The 23,156-nt window shown below is 36.6% G+C and overlaps 2 protein-coding genes across 6 annotated transcripts; one reads left to right on the top strand and one right to left on the bottom strand.

Annotated features, from left to right (window-relative positions):
* The first annotated feature begins 5,691 nt into the window (after positions 1-5,691).
* Positions 5,692-9,194, top strand: LOC117905155. 2 transcript variants are annotated; one of them, XM_034818071.1, is made up of 8 exons: positions 5,935-6,028; positions 6,090-6,211; positions 6,309-6,395; positions 6,618-6,830; positions 7,252-7,416; positions 7,528-7,581; positions 7,672-7,818; positions 8,563-9,194. In XM_034818071.1, the coding sequence occupies exons 1-8, from the start codon at positions 5,935-5,937 to the stop codon at positions 8,938-8,940; spliced, it is 1,260 nt and encodes a 419-aa protein (XP_034673962.1). In that variant the 3' UTR covers positions 8,941-9,194. The 2 variants fall into 2 exon arrangements, with proteins under 2 accessions (XP_034673961.1, XP_034673962.1); XM_034818070.1 differs by having other exon boundaries at positions 5,692-6,211.
* A 1,115-nt stretch (positions 9,195-10,309) lies between these two features.
* LOC117905070 (2-oxoglutarate and iron-dependent oxygenase JMJD4) lies at positions 10,310-16,947 on the bottom strand. Of its 4 annotated transcripts, XR_004649651.1 has the most exons (11): positions 16,694-16,947; positions 15,455-15,622; positions 14,640-14,802; positions 14,361-14,478; positions 13,452-13,521; positions 13,204-13,284; positions 12,790-12,876; positions 12,549-12,605; positions 12,331-12,442; positions 11,983-12,175; positions 11,320-11,406 (listed from the first exon to the last, which is right to left on the bottom strand). XR_004649651.1 is itself a non-coding variant. In XM_034817950.1 (10 exons), exons 1-10 carry the CDS (start codon positions 16,901-16,903, stop codon positions 10,904-10,906), a joined length of 1,569 nt encoding a protein of 522 aa, XP_034673841.1. In that variant the 5' UTR covers positions 16,904-16,944; the 3' UTR covers positions 10,310-10,903. The 4 variants fall into 4 exon arrangements, 3 of the variants coding, with proteins under 3 accessions (XP_034673841.1, XP_034673842.1, XP_034673843.1); XM_034817950.1 differs by lacking the exon at positions 11,983-12,175 and having other exon boundaries at positions 10,310-11,406; positions 16,694-16,944; XM_034817952.1 differs by having other exon boundaries at positions 11,316-12,175.
* Positions 16,948-23,156: the final 6,209 nt, after the last annotated feature.

Here is a 23,156-nt window from a genome sequence, read left to right as displayed (position 1 = left end):
AGAAATACAACGAATGCTCTCTACAAGATTGATTCATTATGATTGAGTAGATCATCTATGCCTAAATCTATGAGAAAACTAGGAATGAATGTGAACCGAATTTGTTTGCAAATTTGAAGCTAAAAAGATGCAATTGAATTTATCTCAATAGTTAATCTCATTCTGTCTTGATCTAAATTTGTACAATTGTTTTTTCTATATATATGTTCATTAATTTGTTTCACATTTTGACAATTGAACACTCGCAAACTAATTCACAATCAAATAGTTATTAGATCAAAAGTTTCTGAAAATCATTTTTCATTGACAATATAGATCATATCAAAGGCTATTAATTCTCAAATAGACAAATTGATTGATTAAAGTGTGTTTGATCTAATCCCCATTCTCTGCTAAGATGACCTAGCTGTTATGTTAACTTTTAGATCATTTTTATTTTATGGAAAAATCATCTTTGTTTTGAGAACTAGAGGTATCGATTATCCATTTGGTTTAATTCAAAACATTTGATTGAATGCATTTTACAAAAAGACTATCAGTTGCATAATTGGAAAATATGTTTGATGATAAAAATAAAAATAAAAATAAATAGTTTTTTTTCAAACAAAAAGAATAGAAAATGTGATATTTTCAGATAACATATTTCAATTGTTTACACTTATTTTCAAAAAATTGTTTTATTAAAAACATTTTAAATTTCCGAAAAAACTTTGTTGTATAAAACATTAGAACAATTTTCAAGAACCATTTTTCGGTTTTCGAAAATACTTCTTAAAAATACCCTTAAATTCTGCTTTTGAGGTGGTCTGCTCTTTACTTGTGACAACATGATCTTGGATTGCCCTTTTCAAGTGATGTGCATACCTGAGCTGTCGTGAGGTACCCTTGGATTCTCTTGTTTTATCTTGCTTTTAGGAGGTAAGTGGAAGATGTGATAGATTGGGCTTGAGATTGGCCCATTCAAATATGGGCCTTACAAGTTACATCATCAATGTTGAATGAGCTGACTACTGATTGGGCAAAGAACAACTTTTAGATGAAAATCATATCACACAATTATAAATGATGGTAGTTAGACTATTTGCTTTAAGAAAAGGCCAATTTAAAAGAAACTATGTCCCTAACATGAAAGACACTAAAAATATGTTAAGACAGACCAAGAAATTTATGCCTTCCTTTGCTCTTATGTCAAAGGTTATAATTTGTATTGTAGGGTTAAGGAGAAACAAATTTATGGTATGGTGATTAAAATCCAAAACCTATACAATGGTATATTAATTTTGGACAATGTTGAGAAAAAAAAAAAACATTTTGAACTTTATTTTATAAGAAGAAATGATAAAATACTACAACAAACAAAAAGAAAAAAAAAATAGAGGTGGTAATATTAGGCTTGGGTGTCGAATGAGATATTGTCATGAAAGTAATATAGAGTTTATTTGGCTGTATGATTTAAAAATAGTTTTTTTTTTTTGTTTTTAAAAATAGAAAACTAGTTTTAAAAATACTACATTTTGAACTTTATTTTATAAGAAGGAATGATAAAAAAAAAATTTTTAAAATGAAATAGGGGTGGTAATGTTGGACTTGGGTGTTGAAGGGGAGACATTGTCGTGAAAGTAATATAGAGTCAATTTGGTTGTATGATTTAAAAATAGGTTTTTGTTTTTAAAAATAAAAAATTGATTTTAAAAATTCTAACGTTGTTTGGTCGTTGTTCTTTAAAAATAATTTTTTAAAAATAAAGTAAAATAGAAAATAATTTTTAGAGAACTAATTGAAGTTGTTTTCAAAAGTTTTTCAAAGGAAAATATTTAAAAAAAAAATCATAAAAAATAAATAAAATTGAATATATTATCATTCCCTTTTTCTCTACATCATATATTGAAAATCTTCAAATATAATATTTCTTTAAATTACACATGTTTTCCTTTTTTTAAAAAAAAAAAAAAATATAACTTGTCAAACACCTCAATTTTTATAAAATACTAGAAACAACTTCAATTAGTTCTCTAAAAACATTTTTTTAAAATAAAATGAAATATAAAATAATTTTTAGAGAACTAATTGAAGTTGTTTTCAAAAGTTTTCAAAGGGAAATATAAAATAAATCATAAAAAATAAATAAAATTGAATATGATATCATTCCTTTTTTCTCTTTACGATTATAAATCTTCAAATATAATATTTCTTTAAATTACACATGTTTTCCTTCTTCTTCTTTTTTTTGTTTTTTTTAAAAGCAACTTTCCAAACACCCTAATTTTTATAAAATATTGGAAAACTATTTTTTTTTCTTTAACTTAAAAGCAGTTTTTAAAAGCAAGTTTTAGAAAATATGATCATCAAGTTCATAATCTTTTTCAACATGATCTTTTTTACCTCAAATTAGTAGTACACAACATCATTTTGATACTAAAATGATCAGTACTACAACAGTTAATAAAACACATAGCATCAACAAACCGAGAAACCAAAGATAGTGTTCGAACAAATGAAGATATCAATACAATATTTCTTCCGCTTCATTGTTATATTTTATATTAACTTGATTAAAATATATATTGAACAATGAAATAAAAAAGTTCACAAATTTTCCAATAAAATCCTATCAAATTTTCCTAAATATTTTGATAATTGGATGATGTAAAATTGGGTTTTTGGTTAAAATGAAAATTAATTTGATATGCATTATTGGTCTATAACTATTAAATGGTTGAAGAGTTTTAATCAAATTAATAGGCTTTTTCTTAATATGTATGAGAGTGCAAACCCATTTATGGAGGCCTCGTGCAAGCTTAAAGGAAGATTGTGCGGGTGCTAAACTTGACATTGGGAAGCCTTTCTTGTCCTTATGTTTTTTCAAAAATAAACAAACAATCTACTAAAGGATAGCTTTATTGTGTCCTCTTTTTCTATGATAGATTGAGGTTTTTCTTAGTGGGGGTGGTGCTTTTAAAAAGCTACAGTGCTTTCAGCTTTGTTCAAAAAGATGGTGGAAAGAGCAATGTCTTATGTGTCAACAACCTCAGCATCACATGGTCTCCACGCCCAAATCAAAGGATCCATCACCATCTCCATCCTTCAAAGTAACCCACTGAAGTGTAGGGCCTAGCTCAATTTACATTTTTATGGGGAAAAAAACAGAACTAGTTTTAGAACAATGTAGGTTTGAAGCCAGGAAAACATGTGCTCCATTGGTACTATTTTCACATGCTTGTTCCATGATTTTCCATTGCAATGCTGTCATGTACCTGGGTTCTACTTATAATTCAAAGTCAAGAGGTTGTTGATCTAAAACTTTCTATGTTTTAACAATTTTTTCGCAAGCGTTTTGATGGGACTAGACTCATATTGCTCACTGTTTTTCCTCATCAGTACTTGTTTTCATTAGCCAAATGTATCAAGCAATGAAGGATCTCACTTCATTTGAATTTTTCATCGGCAACTCTAATCAGAGGATGATGGATAATAGCCTGGACCATTGGTGAGAGATCATATAAAAAGACCATGTGCCAAGCATAAAGCGAAAAGATGATTAATTGAGGGGTCCAACCATGAGGGTCATCCCAACAAATGTGCAATCACTTTGAAATCACCGTCTTTCTTTTTTCATATCTTTCTTTTCAATCTCCTTACTACTTTTTCTTCAATTTTTTTTGGTAGGTTGAGTAATGACTCCCTTCAAAAAGCAAGCATGCTAATGGCAGCCTTTGGAGCAGTTTGAGGAGCCTATAGTATTATAGATTTGATTCCATCCATCACTAAATCTTATTGCTTTTAAGGTATTAGTATAACAATATATGCTCACTAACACAAGTTTTAAGAAGATGAGGTTAGAATCAGAGCTAAAAATCTGAATCTTAATGCAATTTTTTCTCGGTTTGTGGGGTTGGAATCTATTCTCTTACACCCCAACTTTACAAAAGAGGCATGGTTGTGGTTCCACTGGGATTAGTAAATAGTCCCTTTGCTTGTGTTTGTGAAATGAGAATCACTCTCTGTGGACCTTTATTCTTCACTAGTTGCCTTCACTTAGCTGCAGATGTGGATGAGTGTGTGAGTGGGTCTTTCTGAAAAGAAGAGAGAAATAAAGAATAGCAGAAGTGGCAAGCAGCATTGCCCATTGCTCCAAAAAGATAACTAATGTATGCCCCATACCTCTCTGCTCCCACAAACAATGGGGGATTATTTGGTAATAGAACTGCATAGTTGGAAGCCCTCTACCAGTCCTTTGACTGATTGATTTTAGCTATTTAAAGGTGTGCTTAGCCTTGTGGTCTAGTGGTACTAAATAATGTCAGTATTCCTCTTATTATGGGAGATTGGGGTCTAGCCTTGGGCCCTCTAGTGAGTCGTCACCATGAGACTTAGCGATCGGGTTTTAAGCATAATCCTTTTGCTTATTTAAGTAATACGACCAATGACCATTTTTTTTATGAGACATAAGTTGACTTTGGTGAGGACTAATGAACAATTTTGATGGATGAATACAATGTACTTAATGGTAGATGAATATGCTAATGATGGGTTCAGTACTGTCTCTTTTGTTCTATTATGCTGCCCCATTTTCAAATACATTATCATCACCAAATCATGATGTTTTTGTGTTTGACAAAAAATTATTGTTTCTCACTAACATTGTATAATTCTCTGCCCTTATGTTCCTAACCCACAATTCTTCCTTTCAAAGGTCATGCCTGCATCATCCTGCTACAAGTTCTATGAGAAGTGTCACTGAGTATAGTACTAACAGTCAGTTGCCTTTTTTTCTCTTGTCTAGTTCTCAATTTCTTGAAGATGAAGCCCTTGAATTCCTTTCTGAAAAGTTGGAAGAGCCTAAGGAGGGAGAATTTTCAGGGGGTAACTGCACAATTTTGATCAAGGATTAGTTTGATCTAACATGGGATCATCATTAGGAACTTTTGCTAGCAGCAAGGTGAGACTAATGGTCAAAAGAAATTCAATATTCCTAATCATAATGATTTCTTTGTTGCGATCATATGGATCTTTGTGGGCCATCAAAATGTTCAGTTGTGCTCTAGATATTCTCCACTTCGACTTCCTAGTGGTATAAGCATGCTCCAAGGTATCATTTTTCTTGACTAGGAACCATAAAATAGCGCAGAAGAGATGCTGAAAGTCAAAGAGAAATCTGAATTGCCTAGGAAGTGGCTTTGGCCACTAAGAATTTTATAAGGAAAAGTAGTGAAAACAGAAAAGGGAAAGGGCAGATGAAATTTGGAAACACCAAAAATGAAGTGCAGTTCCTGTTGTTAATATGAATCAAAGTGGAATGCAATGGAAATCAGTAGTCATTGGATGCATTAGATCAGCTATAAAGTTTGAATTTGGCCTTTGTATTATGAGTTTGAGAACCTCCAAAACCTCTTCTTGTGAATCAAAGTAAAGGACAACAGAAATCAATGGTCATAAGCCCTATTAAATTTCAATTCAAAAGCTCAATTTTCAGTCTCTGCACTAGAAGCTTGAGCAAGCATTTGAACCTCTCTCTCTCTCTCTCTCTCCCTCTCTCTCTCTCTCTCTTCCTCTCAAATTTAACTAAAAAAAAAGTGAGTCTCTCCAAGTCTTTTGACCGCAGTCAGTTGTGGGTAAAACTGGGAAAAGGACTACCCCACCAATCAGAGCCTATTTTAATATGCTTGTGCCTGAAGGTTCTGTCTGTCAGAACACAAAACCAAGACACTGGAATCTGAGAGGGGAGAGAGAAAGAGAGGGAGGGAGAGAGAGAGAGAGAGAGAGAGAGAGAGGTGCCTGCATATTAGTTTATAAGGGGCCTTGAAAGTTTGGAGATGGTGCGGCAGTGAAGTGTTTTTCCCTTGAATGGTTTCTTGTGTTTTGGATGGATTTGATGAGAGATACAAAACTTAGGAATAAAACATGTTGTGTTCATCACACAACAGGACAAGCCCAATGTACACGAATACAAACCATTCTTCCACAAGAAACAACAACACCACAACATTCCTCAAACATGGCCTCTTCCTCTCCAATCATGTTCATATTTGTTGCTTTTCTTTTTGCCGCTTCTTCACTTAGCCCGGTCCTCTCACACCCCATTCCCTCAGATTCCGGCCACCACCGCCCAACGGCCAACCAGACTTTCCACCCAGGTCTACAGCTGCAGAAGCTGAAGAGAGTCAGAGCCTATCTCAGGAAGATCAACAAGCCTGCAGTCAAGACAATTCAGGCAATTTCTTGTCTTTAATGGTGTTTTCTATGTGAATTTGGTATTTTCTTGATGGCTCTAAAGGTTCAGGATCTGGATGGTTGTTTTTCTCCTGCAGAGTCCTGATGGTGATGTGATAGATTGTGTTTTATCTCATCTCCAACCAGCTTTTGATCATCCTCAGCTAAGAGGAAAGACACCATTGGTAATTTTCCATTTCTTTCCATGGAAACTGTTTCTTTTTCTCTGTGAACAAAGTAGATTTCAGGTAAAAATACATGTATATTCTTGAAATTGTTTTCAGGAACTATTTTCCCTTGAAACAAACAGACTTTCAGTTTCTGAAATCTTGTCATTATGGGCAAAGACAGGTTCATTTAATAGGCTGGTAATTTTTCTTTTCTTTTCCTTTTTTCTTTTTTTTCAGGATCCACCAGAAAGACCAAAAGGACATGACTCCATAAATGCTGTGGCAGAGACCTTTCAGATATGGATGAATTCTGGTGAATCATGCCCAGAAGGAACAATTCCGATTAGGCGAACCACAGAGAAAGATATTCTAAGAGCTAGTTCCATAAAAAGATTTGGAAGAAAATTAAGAAGAAATGTGAAGAGAGACTCAACAAGCAGTGATCATGAGGTTGGTATATTGAAACAGGGAGCTCTCTTTCTATGAGTTCTTTGACAATTCGTTTTCTCAAGAAGGAAATGTCTTTCTTACTAGTTCTAGAAAATTTCCCTATTTTTCTTTTCCTTTGATCCACCAAATGAGTAAAGAAGCTATTATTATCTGTTAAGTGGGAAAAAAGTCTCCCCCATCAATTCCCCCTTTGGATTGCAACCCTCCACCAAAAGGAAATGCTGGTCTCTACCAAAAAGGCTATATTGTACTCTTTCCCCTCCATTTTCTTAGCAATCAAACAGTATATTGGAAAGTTAAGGGAAAGGAAAAGAACCCAACCAAGAAATGAAGAGACTATGTTCATGTCAAATTTCACTGAAACTGCAGTCCACATTCATAATTGTGGGTGCCCCATTTACTGATAATCTTTTGCCTGCAGCATGCAGTTGTTTTTGTAAATGGAGATCAGTATTATGGAGCCAAGGCCAGCATTAATGTGTGGGCGCCCCACGTGGCCGATCAATATGAATTCAGCTTGTCACAAATATGGATCATCTCTGGTTCATTTGGCAATGATCTTAATACCATAGAAGCTGGTTGGCAGGCATGTATTTACACTCTTTTCGGGTCCCCAATTTTACATAAACCATTGTTCATCCTTAGAAGCATTTCCTGTAGTTTTTAATTATTAAGAAATTGTTTTCATATTCTTCAGGTCAGCCCAGAGTTGTACGGAGATAACTATCCAAGATTCTTCACATATTGGACAGTGAGTTTCAAGTTCTTTTACTCTGTCCATTATGCTTAAAACTTTAGCCACATAACAGAAAAACAAGGACTAATTGCTCTTAATTTGCAGACCGACGCATACCAGGCCACTGGCTGCTACAACTTACTTTGCTCAGGTTTTGTCCAAACAAACAACAGGATCGCTATTGGGGCTGCAATCTCTCCAAGGTCATCTTACAATGGCAAACAATTTGATATTGGATTAATGGTTTGGAAGGTGAGTTCCATTCTATTTTTGTCACTAGGAAATGGGACAAAAGTATCAACTATTAGGCTTATTGGTAAAGGTGAGTTTTAATCAGTAGTCAGCAAATTGAGAAGACTTACAAAGTAAAGTTGTAGTTTGGATTAAGACAGAATAGGAAGGTCTGTTCATTACTCAGATTTTGAAGGTAGTTTTTACAGTTATTAAGTGAATTCTATAGTACTCACTTTGAAAAAACTCTTCAGACTCAGCATTAGGAAATCTTGTAATCAGCGATCATTTAACCAAATAGTGGCGCGTGGAAACAAAGCGACAAAGATGACCTTGCTGAAGCTTTTCTCCATCCTTTGGCTCACCTTATTATTAAACTGCAAGATTCTCTTCTTTTCTTTGTAAAAGGGTTCCATTACGCGTCAACTTTTTCTTTGTTTCTTTGTTAACAGACTTTTTCTTTTCTTTAAGTCATTTGACTTCGACAGCATTTGGGGCCTAAGCAAAAGCACTGTTTTTTCTTTTCTCTTCTTTTCTCTGTGCATTTTCTTTTATTATTCTCTTCTTTGATGTTGTTTTCATAGGCCACATCCACCTCCCTAGGCACAATATGTATCTGAAAAAACTAAGGCAGGATAAGTAGTCCCACTCATAATGTTTATCATAATGCAGTAAAGCACAATAAAATCTCCAAGGCCTAAGTGTTGTACAATATGTTGCTATGCTAGAAACTAATGGAGAAACATCTTTTTATTGTGCGTGTAGGATCCAAAGCATGGACACTGGTGGCTTGAGTACGGGTCTGGACTATTGGTTGGGTACTGGCCATCGTTCTTGTTTAGCCACTTGGGGAATCATGCAAACATGATACAATTTGGTGGAGAGATTGTTAATACTAGATCAACTGGTTTTCACACATCAACACAGATGGGCAGTGGCCATTTTGCAGAAGAAGGATTTGGGAAAGCATCTTATTTCAGAAACTTACAAGTTGTGGACTGGGATAATAGCCTGCTTCCTCTACAAAACCTTCACCTACTGGCTGATCATTCAAATTGTTATGATATAAAACAAGGGAAAAATAATGTTTGGGGAACCTATTTTTACTATGGAGGTCCTGGAAGGAATGTTAAGTGTCCCTAAAGAAAATGGCATAGGGAATAGACAGTAATCTTCTTCTTTTTTTTTTTTTTTTTTCCTTTTTTTGAGTATTTGGCTTGGCTTCTCGTAGTTGGCCTTAACCGGGGTTTCTGGTATTTTTAGATTTTATTTTCCATAAAAATTTGATTCCTTTCTTTTCTAACAGGTCACCATTGATTATCCTACCTACCTCTGAGAGGTATGTAAATTTGGGAGAGTATACAAATTTTCAATATACTGTGGGGTTGTTTTGTGCAGTCTGTTTCTCTCTTTTATCTCTCTTTCATTTACAGAAAACCTTAACAATGTAGAAGATAAAAGAATAAAGTAGGACTAAGGACACCACTCAAATGTCCAAAGCTGCCCCAACAACTGCCATAATACAATATGCAATGACCCACCTACCCTACATCGATTCAAGCCATTGAATTTTTATCTATTTAAGAGAAGACAGATGCAGTATTGCTAGTTTGCAACTGATACTTTCATGATTTATCAGCAACACACCCTTCAAATGTGGATTTGCATGTGCAGAGCAAACACAACACAAGTATGAAACAAAGCTGTTGCTGGTTTAACAAATGTACCTTCCCTGCAATATAAAACTATATCCCCAACTCTAGCCTGCATCCCATCTTTCAAAACTATATATAAAATAATGTATCTCAGTTAGGGGCTAAAATAATTTCTGAGAATAATATTAAAATACAGTCAACCAAACACTCATTTAATTGCAGCAAGCATTCTTTTATGACCAAATTTGTGCTTTTCCGACATGGATTTGAGTGAGTATAGATTAAATATTGGATTAAGAAATATAGTTTACAGTGAGACTTTGTCTTCTCTCAGTTGTTAGGGAGCTCCCAAGCTCTTCCCCTCTTAAGGCCATATGTCTTTATCTCTTGCTAAGTCAATGCTATAACCCACACCTGATCTATTTCATCTTAATCCTTAGATCAACTTCAGTCAAAAAAGGGTTGCTGGGGTGTGGCCCCCCAGCAGCGACAGTGACCCAATATGTACAGGGAAAGATCCAGTAGTGGTGGAAAGCACTAAATTTGAATTTGTTCAGCTGTGGATATATGAACAGTTCATCCATTTGGGGAAGGAATGTTTGGTGTGATTATTGTGTTTTTGACAGAGGTTGCTTAGGCTGGAAAAGGCACTGGGCATGCAGTGAAGATGCTCTACAAAGCAAATAGAACCAGCAGCCCTTTATGGGACAAATCCAGGGAATGAGAAGGCCCACAGCTGCTGGTGGTTTTGCTTTCTTGGGTTGCAAGATATGATGCTCTCAGATTCTGAGAAAGATCGAGAAAAATGAAAAGACACTTTTGAAAGCTTAGTTTGCAAGCATTTAAAAGAAAAAGAGGAATCCAAACTTTTATCAGGGAGTGGAATTTACGTGCTGAGGAATCAACACAAATCAACAATATGTTAATGGAAATGTGAAAAATTAAAACAGGGGTGCAGAGAGAAGAATGAACTTTTATGTTACTACATTTAGATAATGAAGAATCAAGTGAGTTTGTCACCTAGCTCTCGCATTCACTATGACCATGTTACATTGATGAAACAGAAAATGAATAAGTGCAGACATGGAGCGTCTACAGCTTCCCACCTTGAATGAAGTTCCTTGTTAGAATCTCAACTTTATTTTTCCAGCTCCTCCACAGACCCGAAGAGCCAAGTTATCACCATGTGTTCTTGCATATGATCTTGGATTGCAAGCACGCACCAAAAGACACCGTTCAAAAGTTTTTGAGGACCACAAGTTTTGTGGGGTCTCCCCGAATAGCTGGACCTGTGTCGCACAAAGGTTATTTTACCAGCCGAGCTTCTAAGTTCAGAAACCTGCTAAGGCCTTTGAGAACAAACGCAACCATGCATCTTCCAAGAGTTTTCTCCCCCAGCAGTTTTCTGGGGCCTCCTTGAAAAAGTGAACAGTGTATCCAAATATTAATTTTTACTGAGCATCCGGACTCCTAAGTTCATCTAATTCAGGCAGCAGAGGGCTTTCTCTGTTGAAAGCTCTGCTAAGTTTTTTAACAGCAGAGTCTATAAAACTAACAAGATCTTCGGGAGCATAGATCTGAGAACATGACTTCACAATAAAATCCAAATCCCCCAAGCCATCCATCAAAGTTTCCTTCTTATCATAATTTTGTTGTTGTTCCTTGTGTATCCCCCTATACGTTCTGTCCAAGCCAGAGCACAGTTCAAGGAACTTTGAATCATCCATCATTTTCCTCAAATCCAGCAACAAAGCATGATCTCCGGCCAGAGCATCTACGGTTTTCATCTTCAATACAATTTTCTGAGCGGAAAGAAGGTTCAAAGCTAAATGTTTTGCTTTAGGGAATAAACACCAACTGGGATTTTCATTGACTCTATGAAGGTGATAAAGCTGGACCAAGTTGGCAAATGAGAAGCATGCTATGAAGATGAAGAAATCACAGAAGTTCATGCCTGTCAAAAAGGAAACAATCAGTACACAAACGAATGGAGATAACCTAACTTCAGCATCCTTCTTTAATTGCTACTAACTGGCATGCACAATATGTGCTCTTCTAGTTGTTGACTAAAACCACATTGTCAACAAACAATATATGCCATGGGACCCCCTTAGTATGAATTGTCACTTCATCTATTGAAAATGCAAATAAATTGGGGCCCAGCATTGTCCATTAACGTGAGCCACGGTGATTGAAAGTCCACTTGCCTTATTCCAGTTGAGCTACTCTAACCATTTAATTACAAAATATAATATAAAACAATAAATAAATAAATAAATATATATATATATATATATATATATATATGCATGCAGTCATATCATACAATAAATGATATATGCTTTGGGCCACGTCATGGGCAGGCTACCCACAATGCAAGCTGATATTCTAATCCCAAGTCCAACCTAACCCAAATTGGGCACCTGTCAGTCTTCCAAATTTCAAGTTGAACAGATCCAACAAAGGCCGACCAAACACAATTTGAACACCTAAACCTAATTCACACATATAACTCTCTCTTTTGCATTACCTTTGGAACATCATACCGTCATATTTAAAGATTTCTGATCAAAGCAACTCTGAATCGAAAAGGCTTTGCTTGCCCAATGGCACTTTCTCACATCACCATATCTATGGGTTTGTGTATCTCTCAACTTGCGGATTTGGGACCATATGTGAAAGATAGTGTTAAAAGAACATGGTATACATTGTGAACCCAAATCCTACAAGAAAAGTTTTTAGGAAAATTGGTAGATCAGTAGAAAATCATTAAAAAAGATACACATTATATCCTGATGTAATGAATTGATTGTTCCACCTCACATTTTTATAAAATGTGTGCTAGCTGCAACATTTTTTATTGTCTTTTGATGGGTACCTGTGTTAGCTGCAAGATTGCGCTGGCAGAGACCTTCAAAATCATCACATATGTCCCTGACATCCTCTATGTACTCCTTAGCCTCATTGTAGTCTTTCAAAAGCAAATCCCACTGCATGAATTTGAAATCAACAAGTCATACTTCAATTTCATTAGAATTAACTTCCTTTCTATTTAAACTGCTACTGTTACTACATAAATCAATCAACTATACTTACAACCCAAGAAAGATTATAGGCATTGAACCAGTTGTGGTTTATTGATATTGTATCTTCCTGAAAGCATTATGAATGAATGTATTGTGTCAGAAAATACACATTCCCAGGCATACAGCTCACACAAAAGAAAAACATAAATGCACTTATGAAAGCAAAATCCTGCAAAAATAGATTTACTGTTGTGTCACCTAGTCAAACTACAAGGTATAAATTGGCCAAAGCAAAGGATTGTGGAAGTCACCATTCCTACAAATCTGACAGGCCAATAAGTCTTATGCCAGGAGTGTCCTAAGGGGTGATGGTGCTGTTGGGGAGCTGATGGGGGAATCTGTATTGGGGACCATACAGAACCAATTATACACAACTATAACATTAGAAACTAATATTGAAAGAGACTCAGAAAGAAGTAAGAGGCTTTTATGTAGAAAAACATAAACAAAGTATGAATGAAATCAATGTCAAGATATATCAGCTTCTCGCTAGATAGGTTAGATTATAGATCTGGATATTAGGCATGTCAGTTCTGTGCCAGATCGATTAGATTTTCAGAAGCATGGGACTCAATTAGATTTTCAGACGCATGGAACTGGACATTAGTTTCATTGACCACGCACAAACCATATATAGGTAAACTCATGCAATTTAAAATAGATACCAGATTGTGAACTTGATGATACCATCCACTGGGCACAAAGATAATTTCATCTTGTTCTTGAATGCATTCTAACCAAACAGCCTGCAAATGTCATATGGAGACACAAACATGTACATGAAAACATGTAGAAATATAAATAAAAATAACTGAGGAAATCACTTGACCTAGACTGGTTAATGAGATTGAGAATAAAAAAATTATAAACACACACGATGAACAAAGGACATGAGTTCAGCCTGGTGCATTACCTTCTTAAACCCAGGAAATTTTGCTTCATTGACATCCTCACAGATATTATATACAGAACTTTTCATATTTCTGAATGGGAATAAAAAGGCAAGTCAAACAAACAAGGCCAAAACATACAATAAGTAGCAAGATTTCATATCATTTGTGACAACCCTAGAATAGAAAATGTCAATCACCAATAGCAAAGAACAATAAGAAGAATAAGATGAGACGAATATTGAACAACCAGAATGCCCCACTTTTCATACCATGAAGAGAGCTTCAATGGCATCAGTCAGTGTGAATGATTCATAAGAGATCTCAATACATAGTTCTCACGTGTCTCAAAACAAAACCATATTGCTCTCACCAATGAGGCAGTTAAGGTTGATCACATCTGGATTGGAAGATTCAGAGGCTAGAGAGAGAAAGAAAGAGATAGATGTAGGGTATGGTACTATGTTGCAGAGTGTTATCTTTGCTGGTGACCGTAGGGAATGGAAAATTGCCAATTAAAAAGTCATAACAGCATTTTACTTTGACAGAGTAGACAAAGTGGCAAGGTTGGATACCAATTACCACTTAACTATTATAGGAAAGCACACAACATCCAAGGTTGTTGCTAGAGTAGGTTACTCTGAATGTGGACAAGTTCCAACACTAGTATCACTGTAAGTTTGTAACAATATGGAGAAAAGAAGGTTTAATTTTTCTGTTTCTTTTCATCCTGTCACCTATTTGGCTCTCTTCACTTTCTGAGTAACAATACACTTGATAGCTAGAGCTGTTTGCGTCCCAATTGCAACTAGAAGTCACCTTTGCAGCACAACATGTGTTTTCTTCCCTTATTTTTAAGTAAGAACAAGACATGTTTGCAATGCCCCAAATGAAAATCTAATTACTAGATGTCCAAGAATACATATTCATGCCTGTCAAAAACAAGATGACTTTGTGAAGGAGGCAAAAAAAGCCATTTCTTCTTCCCACACACATTAGCCGACCAACTATAGGATCTGAAGACATCGGCATGAAGGGGAGTCCATGTACCTGCATGAAGAACCAAAATTTAGGTAGTTGTGCATAGAATAAACAATTATCCAAAAAAGAATTAAACTAAATCAGTAAAACTAGTCTATCTGCCACAAGGAAATACAGATAAGATGATAACCATGTCATAACAAAAATATTTCATCATGTCTAAGTCGAACCTTTTGCTCCCATGTAAACAAACCGATAATCAGAGCAACTAATTTCATTTTTCTCTTGACAAGCATCGGATTCATTATGCATACTATAATTGTCGAGATACAGGTTGAGCCAATCATCACGAAAGAATAGCGGAGTTGTGTACGCTAAATATTCTGGATACTCCTGAGAATCAGATTATGCAGGACGAAAGAACAAGTGAGGCAACTGAACTAACAATATTCTTACACATGCACCTCAGAGCATATGACAGAGAAAAGAAAAGAAAAACAATAAGAAAGCAAAAACAACAGCGTAACAAGGAGAAGGAAAGTTTGCAGCTTAGGGTTTTTTTATAGGCAAACAAGTTAAAAGGCGCCTAACAAAAACTAAAAATAAAAAAATGGTGCAGCCCAATGCATTGGAAGTAACATGTTTATCCATGTCCAACACTAAAATAAATATTGACACTGACAAAAATTGCCAGAGTGGACCTAGTAAGACCAAAATTCGACAAGTTCTCATGATAAACAACACAAGAATGATATGCCAGCACTTAGGGTTTTTTTTTATTTAAATAGGTCTTTAGAATATATTATATTATTGTGATCGTATCTTTTGAATTAATAATGTATGTAATGTTTCATTGGGTTACCTTAAAATTAACATTATTCACAAAGCCATATACCATGGTAACACTTGAACTCTTAAACTGAAGTTTTTCAGAATCAAGGGGGTATATCCGTACTACTAGTTAAAAGAACATCCTTATATATGTAAATTGTAAAGTAGGCATGAAACAAAAATATAATGGATAGAGCATAGTTTCAATTCACACCTTTACAAAATGCCAGTCTTTCAAATATAGCAGTGGCTTCCCATGCTCATTAGTTGTAGCATTAACATGATAATTTGCAGAATCCTTGAGCCAGTGGTCAATGAACTCCGCAACAGACATTTCCATTCGCTTTTGATCAGTGAACTCTCTGGTACCACAATCTGCAACCTTTATGCAACAAAAGTATCATATCACATTTTATGATCAGAATACCGCCCAATGTAGATCAGAAACAAAAGAGTACAGAGAAGCAAGCAATAAACCAGCAAAAGGAAAACTCAAACCTTCCAGAACTTGATCCATCAAGAGTTTCAAGACAACGAACTAAAAAATAGTAGTCACACCATAGAAGTCTACTTTTACATTCAATCAAGGAAGAAACATTCAAAACATGATTAAGAACCTAAGAACTAACCCACACATCCAAATTGATTCTTTCACAGCTATATCAATTATTGATCGTTACTACCTAACACCCTGTTTGGGAACAATTTAAAAAATAGTTCTCAAAAAATATGTTTTGAGAACAGTTCTTAAAAAACAGTTCTCAATTGGTTTCAGGAACGGAACAAAACTCTGTGGAACTGATACATGAAAAACAGTTTTCTGGGCTTACTCTCAATGAATGCACTACGCCATTATGTACAATGCAAAAGTCTTTAAAGCATTCTCCATATTTTCAATTATTGCTCAAAATACTGCATGAAAGCAACCAAAAACAGTTTTTTGGGCTTATTCTAAAAATCAGTCTATTTTCAGAACAATTTCTTAGAAAAATGTTTCTATTATAAGTTTCTCAAACGTGATCTCTGTTCTAAAGAACAATTTCCCAACAGAGCCCAAATTTTCAGATTATTTTTTCTATCATTCTCCATTCGAAATGATCTAGCTCTATGCCCATAAATGAATCCAATACTAAAAGATTCAAATCATTCAACCAGCTGTATCCTTGGTTTTTACTTCTGTTATCATTAACTCAACACTTTGAACCCCGTTTGAGCTAAGAAACCTCCAAAACCTGAAACAACCAGCTCAATTACTCCTCATACAATTATTTAGCCGAATTAATGTAACTCGGTAAGAGAGAAAAAAAAAACATATGACTCCAATTTTCCTTTCCTCAATTTTACCGGCAACCAAACAGAACTTTAGGATGAATAAAACAAACAATTCTTCAAAAAAAATCTAACTGGGGTGTCGTAAAATCAAAGAAAAAAACATGGAGGTGGAGTTGAATACCTGAACAATGGATTTTCCAAAGTGGGTAGAGAAAAATTCGAGATTAGGCTGTCCAGTGTGAGTGACCCAATCTTTACAAGCCCTCCATCCATCCATAAGCCCTCTTAGAACAACAGGTTGATTCTTCATAAGGTACCTCTCCACGAAGTCACTGTAACTCAGCTCGTCGCCATTTTCCTTCTCTATTTCGCCCCCGATTCTGAGACCCATTTTCGATTCAGATGTTGAAGCCTTGAAGGTGACCAGAAGGCACCGGAGGGAGAGAGAAAACGAAGAGCAAGTATGGGTTAGTTGGGCTTGGGCCTAGGAGGGAGGCCCGGCCCAAAATCCAGCTACCGCTTAGCCCATTCTAGCCTGTTGGGTTGGGTTGTTCCATTCCGATAGTCGAACTCCATTGTGATAAAGACCTAGAGAAAATGAAGATTCCTGTTTTTTTTAGAGAAAGTATTTATCACCTTGCATCCCTGTTTTTTTTATCCATTTTCTTACTCACTTGATCGATAGAAAAGATTGGGTGAACCTCCCAATCTTTCTTTGTTTCAAGAACCCTAATTTGGTGGGAGGGATCACCACGTCAAGCAATTCAACCTTCTAACCCTAAGCTTAGATACACTAATAACTAACACCATCAAATGGAACAAACAAAAAATCGTAAGACCCTCACTTTTCATGGTGACTACATATTCGAACACCAAAATGGAATAAAAGAGAGCAAGCATCATCTACCCTAGTTGTTTAGGAGTCTTTCTTGCCTTCTAAGCTCAAATTGAGGTGCAATAAGCGAAACATCATTGTGTGAAACCTGCATTTTTCACGTGCGTCCTCACTCAATGACAAGACTTGTTTTCCTTGTGAAAAAATGATTTTTTAAAAAATTGGAGTTACCACTTATTTTTATTTATTTTTAAAAGGGAAAATAAAATAAGAAATAAAACCATAAAAAAATGTCTCCTTATTTTTGGAAAAGCGCATCTTTGACAACTTGAGTTTGGATCCGAAGGTTAAGTTACCTATCAGGAAAGTACCATAAGGGTACCACTCCTCTAACCTCTAAATAAAGGTCTCTACTAATTAGGTTGAGGAAAACATGACAATTAATCAATAAATCAATGAGTATCAAAAGATAGCAAAGGTGATGATGTCTACAACCTAACAATAAGCTATTCACACAAAGACAAATATATTAAAGGAATTAATCACACAAGCAAAGACAATAACATATCTGAGCTATAACCTAAAGCGTTTTCATAAAAACATTAAAGTTAGTTTGACAAATAACTTGCACTTCATCTATTCAAGAGATCAAGTGCTAATCAAAGCAATCAAAGCGTAATCAAGCATGAAGGTATTCACACAAAGAATGTTTATTGATAAAATTAAAAGGATTAAAAGTGTAAGCATAACAAACGTACATGAATAGCATAAATAACTTATAAGATGCTTTCATAAAGCTATAGAGGGTTAGCTTATAGACAATAATAATTAGTAGAAGAATTACATGATCAAAAACTCCAAATGTTACATCATATATATACAACTTAAATGAAATGTTAAGAAACTCAAAGTAATGTAAACCATCGTGTAGGACATACATACAAACTCATTGTTAAAGTTAAACTAATGTATAAAAGAGCTAAAATACCAAAATAAGTGTCTAAATCAAAGTAAGCAACAAGGGATGGAATGGTTACATTCACTTAAAAAATCATAAACAAACATCTAAAAACATTATTTCAATATGGGAAAAATCATACAATGTCCTCATTATGTTTACATTACAGAACACAAGCCAAAACCAAGTCAAGATACGTCAAACAACACAAGATTAAAAAACAAAGCAAACACCGTACAGGAAATTCAGCATGCAGTCAAAATAGGAAGGTTCATAAAACAAATCCTAAAAAAATATCTAGAATAAGAATTTGATAACAAAAATTTTTAGGAAACATCTCCTACATGTCTAGTTTATCATCTAACTGGTTCAACAATTTATTAAAGCCCTGATTAATTCCAGTTGATAAAAATATCTCAAAAGGTCCATAATAGGATGGATTCTATAGAATGCATAAACAAATTTTTTTAACCAACCTAGAAGTGCTATAAAATCATACAAAAAATCATGCAACATGTTCAGAATGTTTAATTTACAATAATAATAATAATAATAATAACAGCAACAACAACAACAACAACAACAACAACTATGGCAAGGCAAATTTCTATACGGATCAATTTTAAAAACAAGTAAAAAGCCTCTCCATGTTCAAAATCAAGGTAGTGCAATGGGTGCAATAAAATATAATTATATCTTTCAATTCAAAAAACATTTTTCAATATTTTATATATCTAAAATTAATTTTAGGAAATCTATAATAAAAAAAAAATATTAAAGTAAATTAACAAAGTCATTTAATAATTTTAAAAACTTAGAAACAACCTTAGTGTCAAGAATTGGGCAAAAATTGAACCTCCTATAACATATTGACTCATATCTTCAACTTCAAAATTGTTTTTCAACTCAAACAAAAGTTCACAACACCATAAAATCATTGGAAAAATTTTAGAAGTATTCCAAGTTAGTCAAATCAAATTTTTATTTTAGATGCACAATAAATCCAACAAGCTAATAATAAAATGTTTTTGAAAAATAATTTTATGCAGAGGTTTCACCAAATCCCCATTTAATAAACATGAATCTATCTATACATTCCCAACCTCACATGAATATTTATAAATTCATCAAAGCCAATTATTATGTCATTTATTTGGGACTACAAGTTTGAATTCATATGTCATTCAAAACCAAAATTTTTGAAAATCAAAAGGATACAAACCGAACGAAACATGGTTACATATTTTTAAGGACATGATTTTTCATCCTAAGGGCTCTAAGTGAAGTTTTTAAATTGATTTTCAAAGGGATCCTTTGAGAAAGGAATTTCTTTAATTTTTAAAAGAAGAGTTGCATTTTTAAACAACAAAACATAAAGATCACAAACCAAGCAAAACAAGAGAAAATAAAACCTTTAAAGTGAAATTTTTGACAACCAACCAAGATTAAGAATGGTGAGGATGCCAATCAATTTTCATTATTTTCCAACAACCTCTAAAAATCAAATCTAACAAACACTCTCCAAAGAAACAAACTAAACTGTTGAGGCCTCGCGTTACCGGGACCACTGCAATTGCCTGACGGATGCGCATTCTCAGCTCAAGATAATACTTCCTTTCTTTGACTTGCAAAAAATGTCCGGACATGGGGTCTGGACACACCCTCCAATGGTTTTGTTAGTTTCGCTTTCTAACATCTTCATATTTTTATGGAGCCCTGCTCCTTAGGAATGCTTACCTTCTTTTACTATGTGAGGGCCTTTTATAGTGTCAGGGTCTTTATCCCCTTTAATAGTGGGAAGACTTTTTGGCTTGTCATGATGGTGCTTAGATGGTGGCAAAGTCATCATTATCCTGCAGGCAGCTATGAGATTTGTGAGAGAGATGACTTGTCGTCATCCTTGTCTTTTCGCTCTGCAGGGGGCGCAGGGCAGGTCGTGGCAGGTGGCCTGAAGTGACCCAGGAAAGTCTCGTCGAGCATGTTTTTGGTAAAATGAATAATGATTGCTCGCAAGACGCAATCAAGACTCTTGGTTGAGACGCTAGCCATTGAGTCCGGATAGGGTATCCGGACAGATGAGGTGTGTGTCATTCCCATGGTAGTCCGGATGGAGGGTTGGACGTGCCACGTGTCCAATGGAGGAGTGCTTTGTGAGGCTACCACGTGTTTGTTTAGGGGTAGTCCTGAGGAGTTCCATCCCATAAATAGGGAATCCACCTCTTACGACTGCATTTTCTCTCTATTTCTCCTTCATCTAGCAATGACTGAGCATTGTTTCCTAGGGTTTTTGTGAGTGGTGTTCCTCTCGCGATTTCTTGACCGATGCATTCGGGCGACTGCGACTCGGCTTTCGTTCTAGTTGCAAGTTTCTGCCAGGTATGCTCTCTGTTTCTACCCCTTCATCTTCTGCTTCCTATTTCTTTGATTTCCTTGGATTCTTTGGTGTTTGTTTGTGATTAAGGGGTAGGGATGATGTTTGAGGGTTTTCAGTGGGTTGGGAAACAATGTTACTGGTTTTTGCGGAAATGGAATACATAGGTCTGTGTAGGGGTGTCTGGATTTTTTGTTGTTTTGCTGAGCCCACTGCAACTTTTGTTGCCCCCTGTTGTCCCTGTAAATGGCTGAATTGTCTCTTGGGTAGGATTAGGAGTTGAACTTGGGGAGGTTGCTAACTTGGGCAAGTTAGTTATTCTAGGCCTTTTGGGGCGTTGTCCATAGGGCGGTGGGGCCGGGTAACTTTCTTCTAACTATTGGCATTGCACCATGCAGGTTTTGTCTCGGCCCCATGCTCCACCATGCCTGTGAAAAAAAATGTAGCTTCGTCCAACGCGGCTAAACCAAGCGAAAAGTGTGGATCCGGACACACCTATTTGGGGAAGCCCACTGACAAGTTGAACGAGAGGGAGTTCTCCTGAACGGCGTTTCCGTTCAGCTAGTGGATGGGAATCCCATGTCCACAAAGAAAGCCGCGCACAATGCTATTTATTTCACCAATGAGCAGTTCAATGCGGGGCTCCGTTTTCCTCTTCCGTCCTTTTTCAAAGAATTCCTCCACTACACTCAAATTCGTCCAACCTATATCCATCTCAATATCGTGTGGGTGTTGATGGGGTGCAGCATCCTAAATATGTTTGTTCTAACTAATGCAGGTTCACATAAGAAAGGTCGCTTGGTCGAGTGGGTGGAGAAGGCTTCCTTTGACCACCTAAACAAGCTGTTCGAGATTACTGCTATCAAAAGACATCACTAGACGTTCCTCTCTGCCCGAAATCTCTTGGCGGTTGTTCGGGACCTCAGTCATACTTCCTCAACATCTTTCCTAGGCGGCTACCAAAGGTTGTGGTTCCTAGGGAACACTTCGTGTTGAAGGACCTCCTTTTTTTATGAAAAGGCCCGCGAGGCAGACACGAATGCATGCCAAGAGTGCCTTGACCAGCGGGAGGAGAAGAGGCAAGAGAGGATGCTGAGGAAAGTGCCTGGTGAGAAAGGTCGCAGTTCATCTCATGCGGTCCGTCCTCCGACTGCGAAGAAGAAAAAGAAGACCATTGCACAAGCCCTCAAAATCATGTCCATGTCTCTTGATCTTTCGTCTTCTTCCTCATATTCCACATCCAGTCGATCAGACGGCCCTGCACAGGTGCTTGAGGATACTTCTAACTCACCGCAGTTTGATACTTTCAATCCAGGAACTTGCCCTTCCTAGCTTAAGCCGGAATTCATTGGCTTGAGAATTGTGAACGAGTCGGAGGAAGAAGGAGATATGAATGATCTCAGAACCGAGTTTCTAGATAGGCATCGCAAGCGGTTGTATGAGGCTATCGACATTGTCCCTCCCCTAGCCAAAAGAGTATGTCCGGAGAAGGCTCAAGAGGATCCAACGGAGGGGGCTCCTCCATTGACCATGCCCCAACCAGACGAAGCGGGTCCTAGCGCAACGACGGTGACTTAGTCAGACGTTGCGGGGCCCAGCGCAACAACTGCGATTCAGTCAGACGCAGCTATCCCCAGCAACGCCCCGGCTGCAGAGAAGATTCGCGGGACAGAGGGGGGTCCAAACGTCGCGGTTACTGAGGAGGCTCCGAATGAGAAGAGTAGTCCAGTCCCTACAGCTCCTCCAAGCTAGGAGGAAATGATGCAGATGTTGAAAGGAATGTCGTGCTTTACGGACGCTGAAGCTCCCTCCATGAAGATGTCCGACTTCTTTCCCCTCATCAAGCGGATATCTGTAAACATGGGTGATGATTCTCCTACCTTTGTTTCAGCCCGGCTTCCTTTTGGCACTCCCAAGTCCGTCATGTCTTGCATCCAACATCTGCAGGAATGGACGGTGTCAGAGACTACAAAAGTGGTAATCCCTTTTATCTTGCCTTCTTCTTCTTCTTTTTTAGCAACGCTTACTCCATCGTCTGGTTTTATCTTTAGTTGTTGTTGCCTTTTCTAGGTTGTGGCTGGTATCCACTATATGATGCGTACACGTGAGCAGTTTTTCAAGCGGCTGGAAGTGGCAAAAGCTATGCGGGCCTTCATCTCCCACCACCCAGGCGGCATTGAGGAAATGCGCTCGAAGTTAGAGATGATGGAAGTTGACTTGGCCGCCGCTCAAAAGGCTATCGCAGATGGGATGGAGATGCTGAAGCTGGATGAGGGGGAGAAGAAAGCTATCCAGGCTGAAGCGGACCAGCTGAAGGGGGAAAAGGAAGCCTTGGAGGCTAAATTCAAGGGGGTGGAGCATGAGAACTCTCAGCTGAATGAGAAGATGGATGAACTCCGGGCCAGTTTCGTGGCTCAAAAGAAAGAGAGGAATGAACTGCAAGCAGGCCTGGTTGCACAAAGGAAAGAGATGGAGGCCGG

Source organism: Vitis riparia, chromosome 17 (genome assembly GCF_004353265.1).
Source record: "Vitis riparia cultivar Riparia Gloire de Montpellier isolate 1030 chromosome 17, EGFV_Vit.rip_1.0, whole genome shotgun sequence".
Classification (NCBI taxonomy): domain Eukaryota; kingdom Viridiplantae; phylum Streptophyta; class Magnoliopsida; order Vitales; family Vitaceae; genus Vitis; species Vitis riparia.
This window is presented reverse-complemented; position numbering and strand designations above follow the sequence as displayed.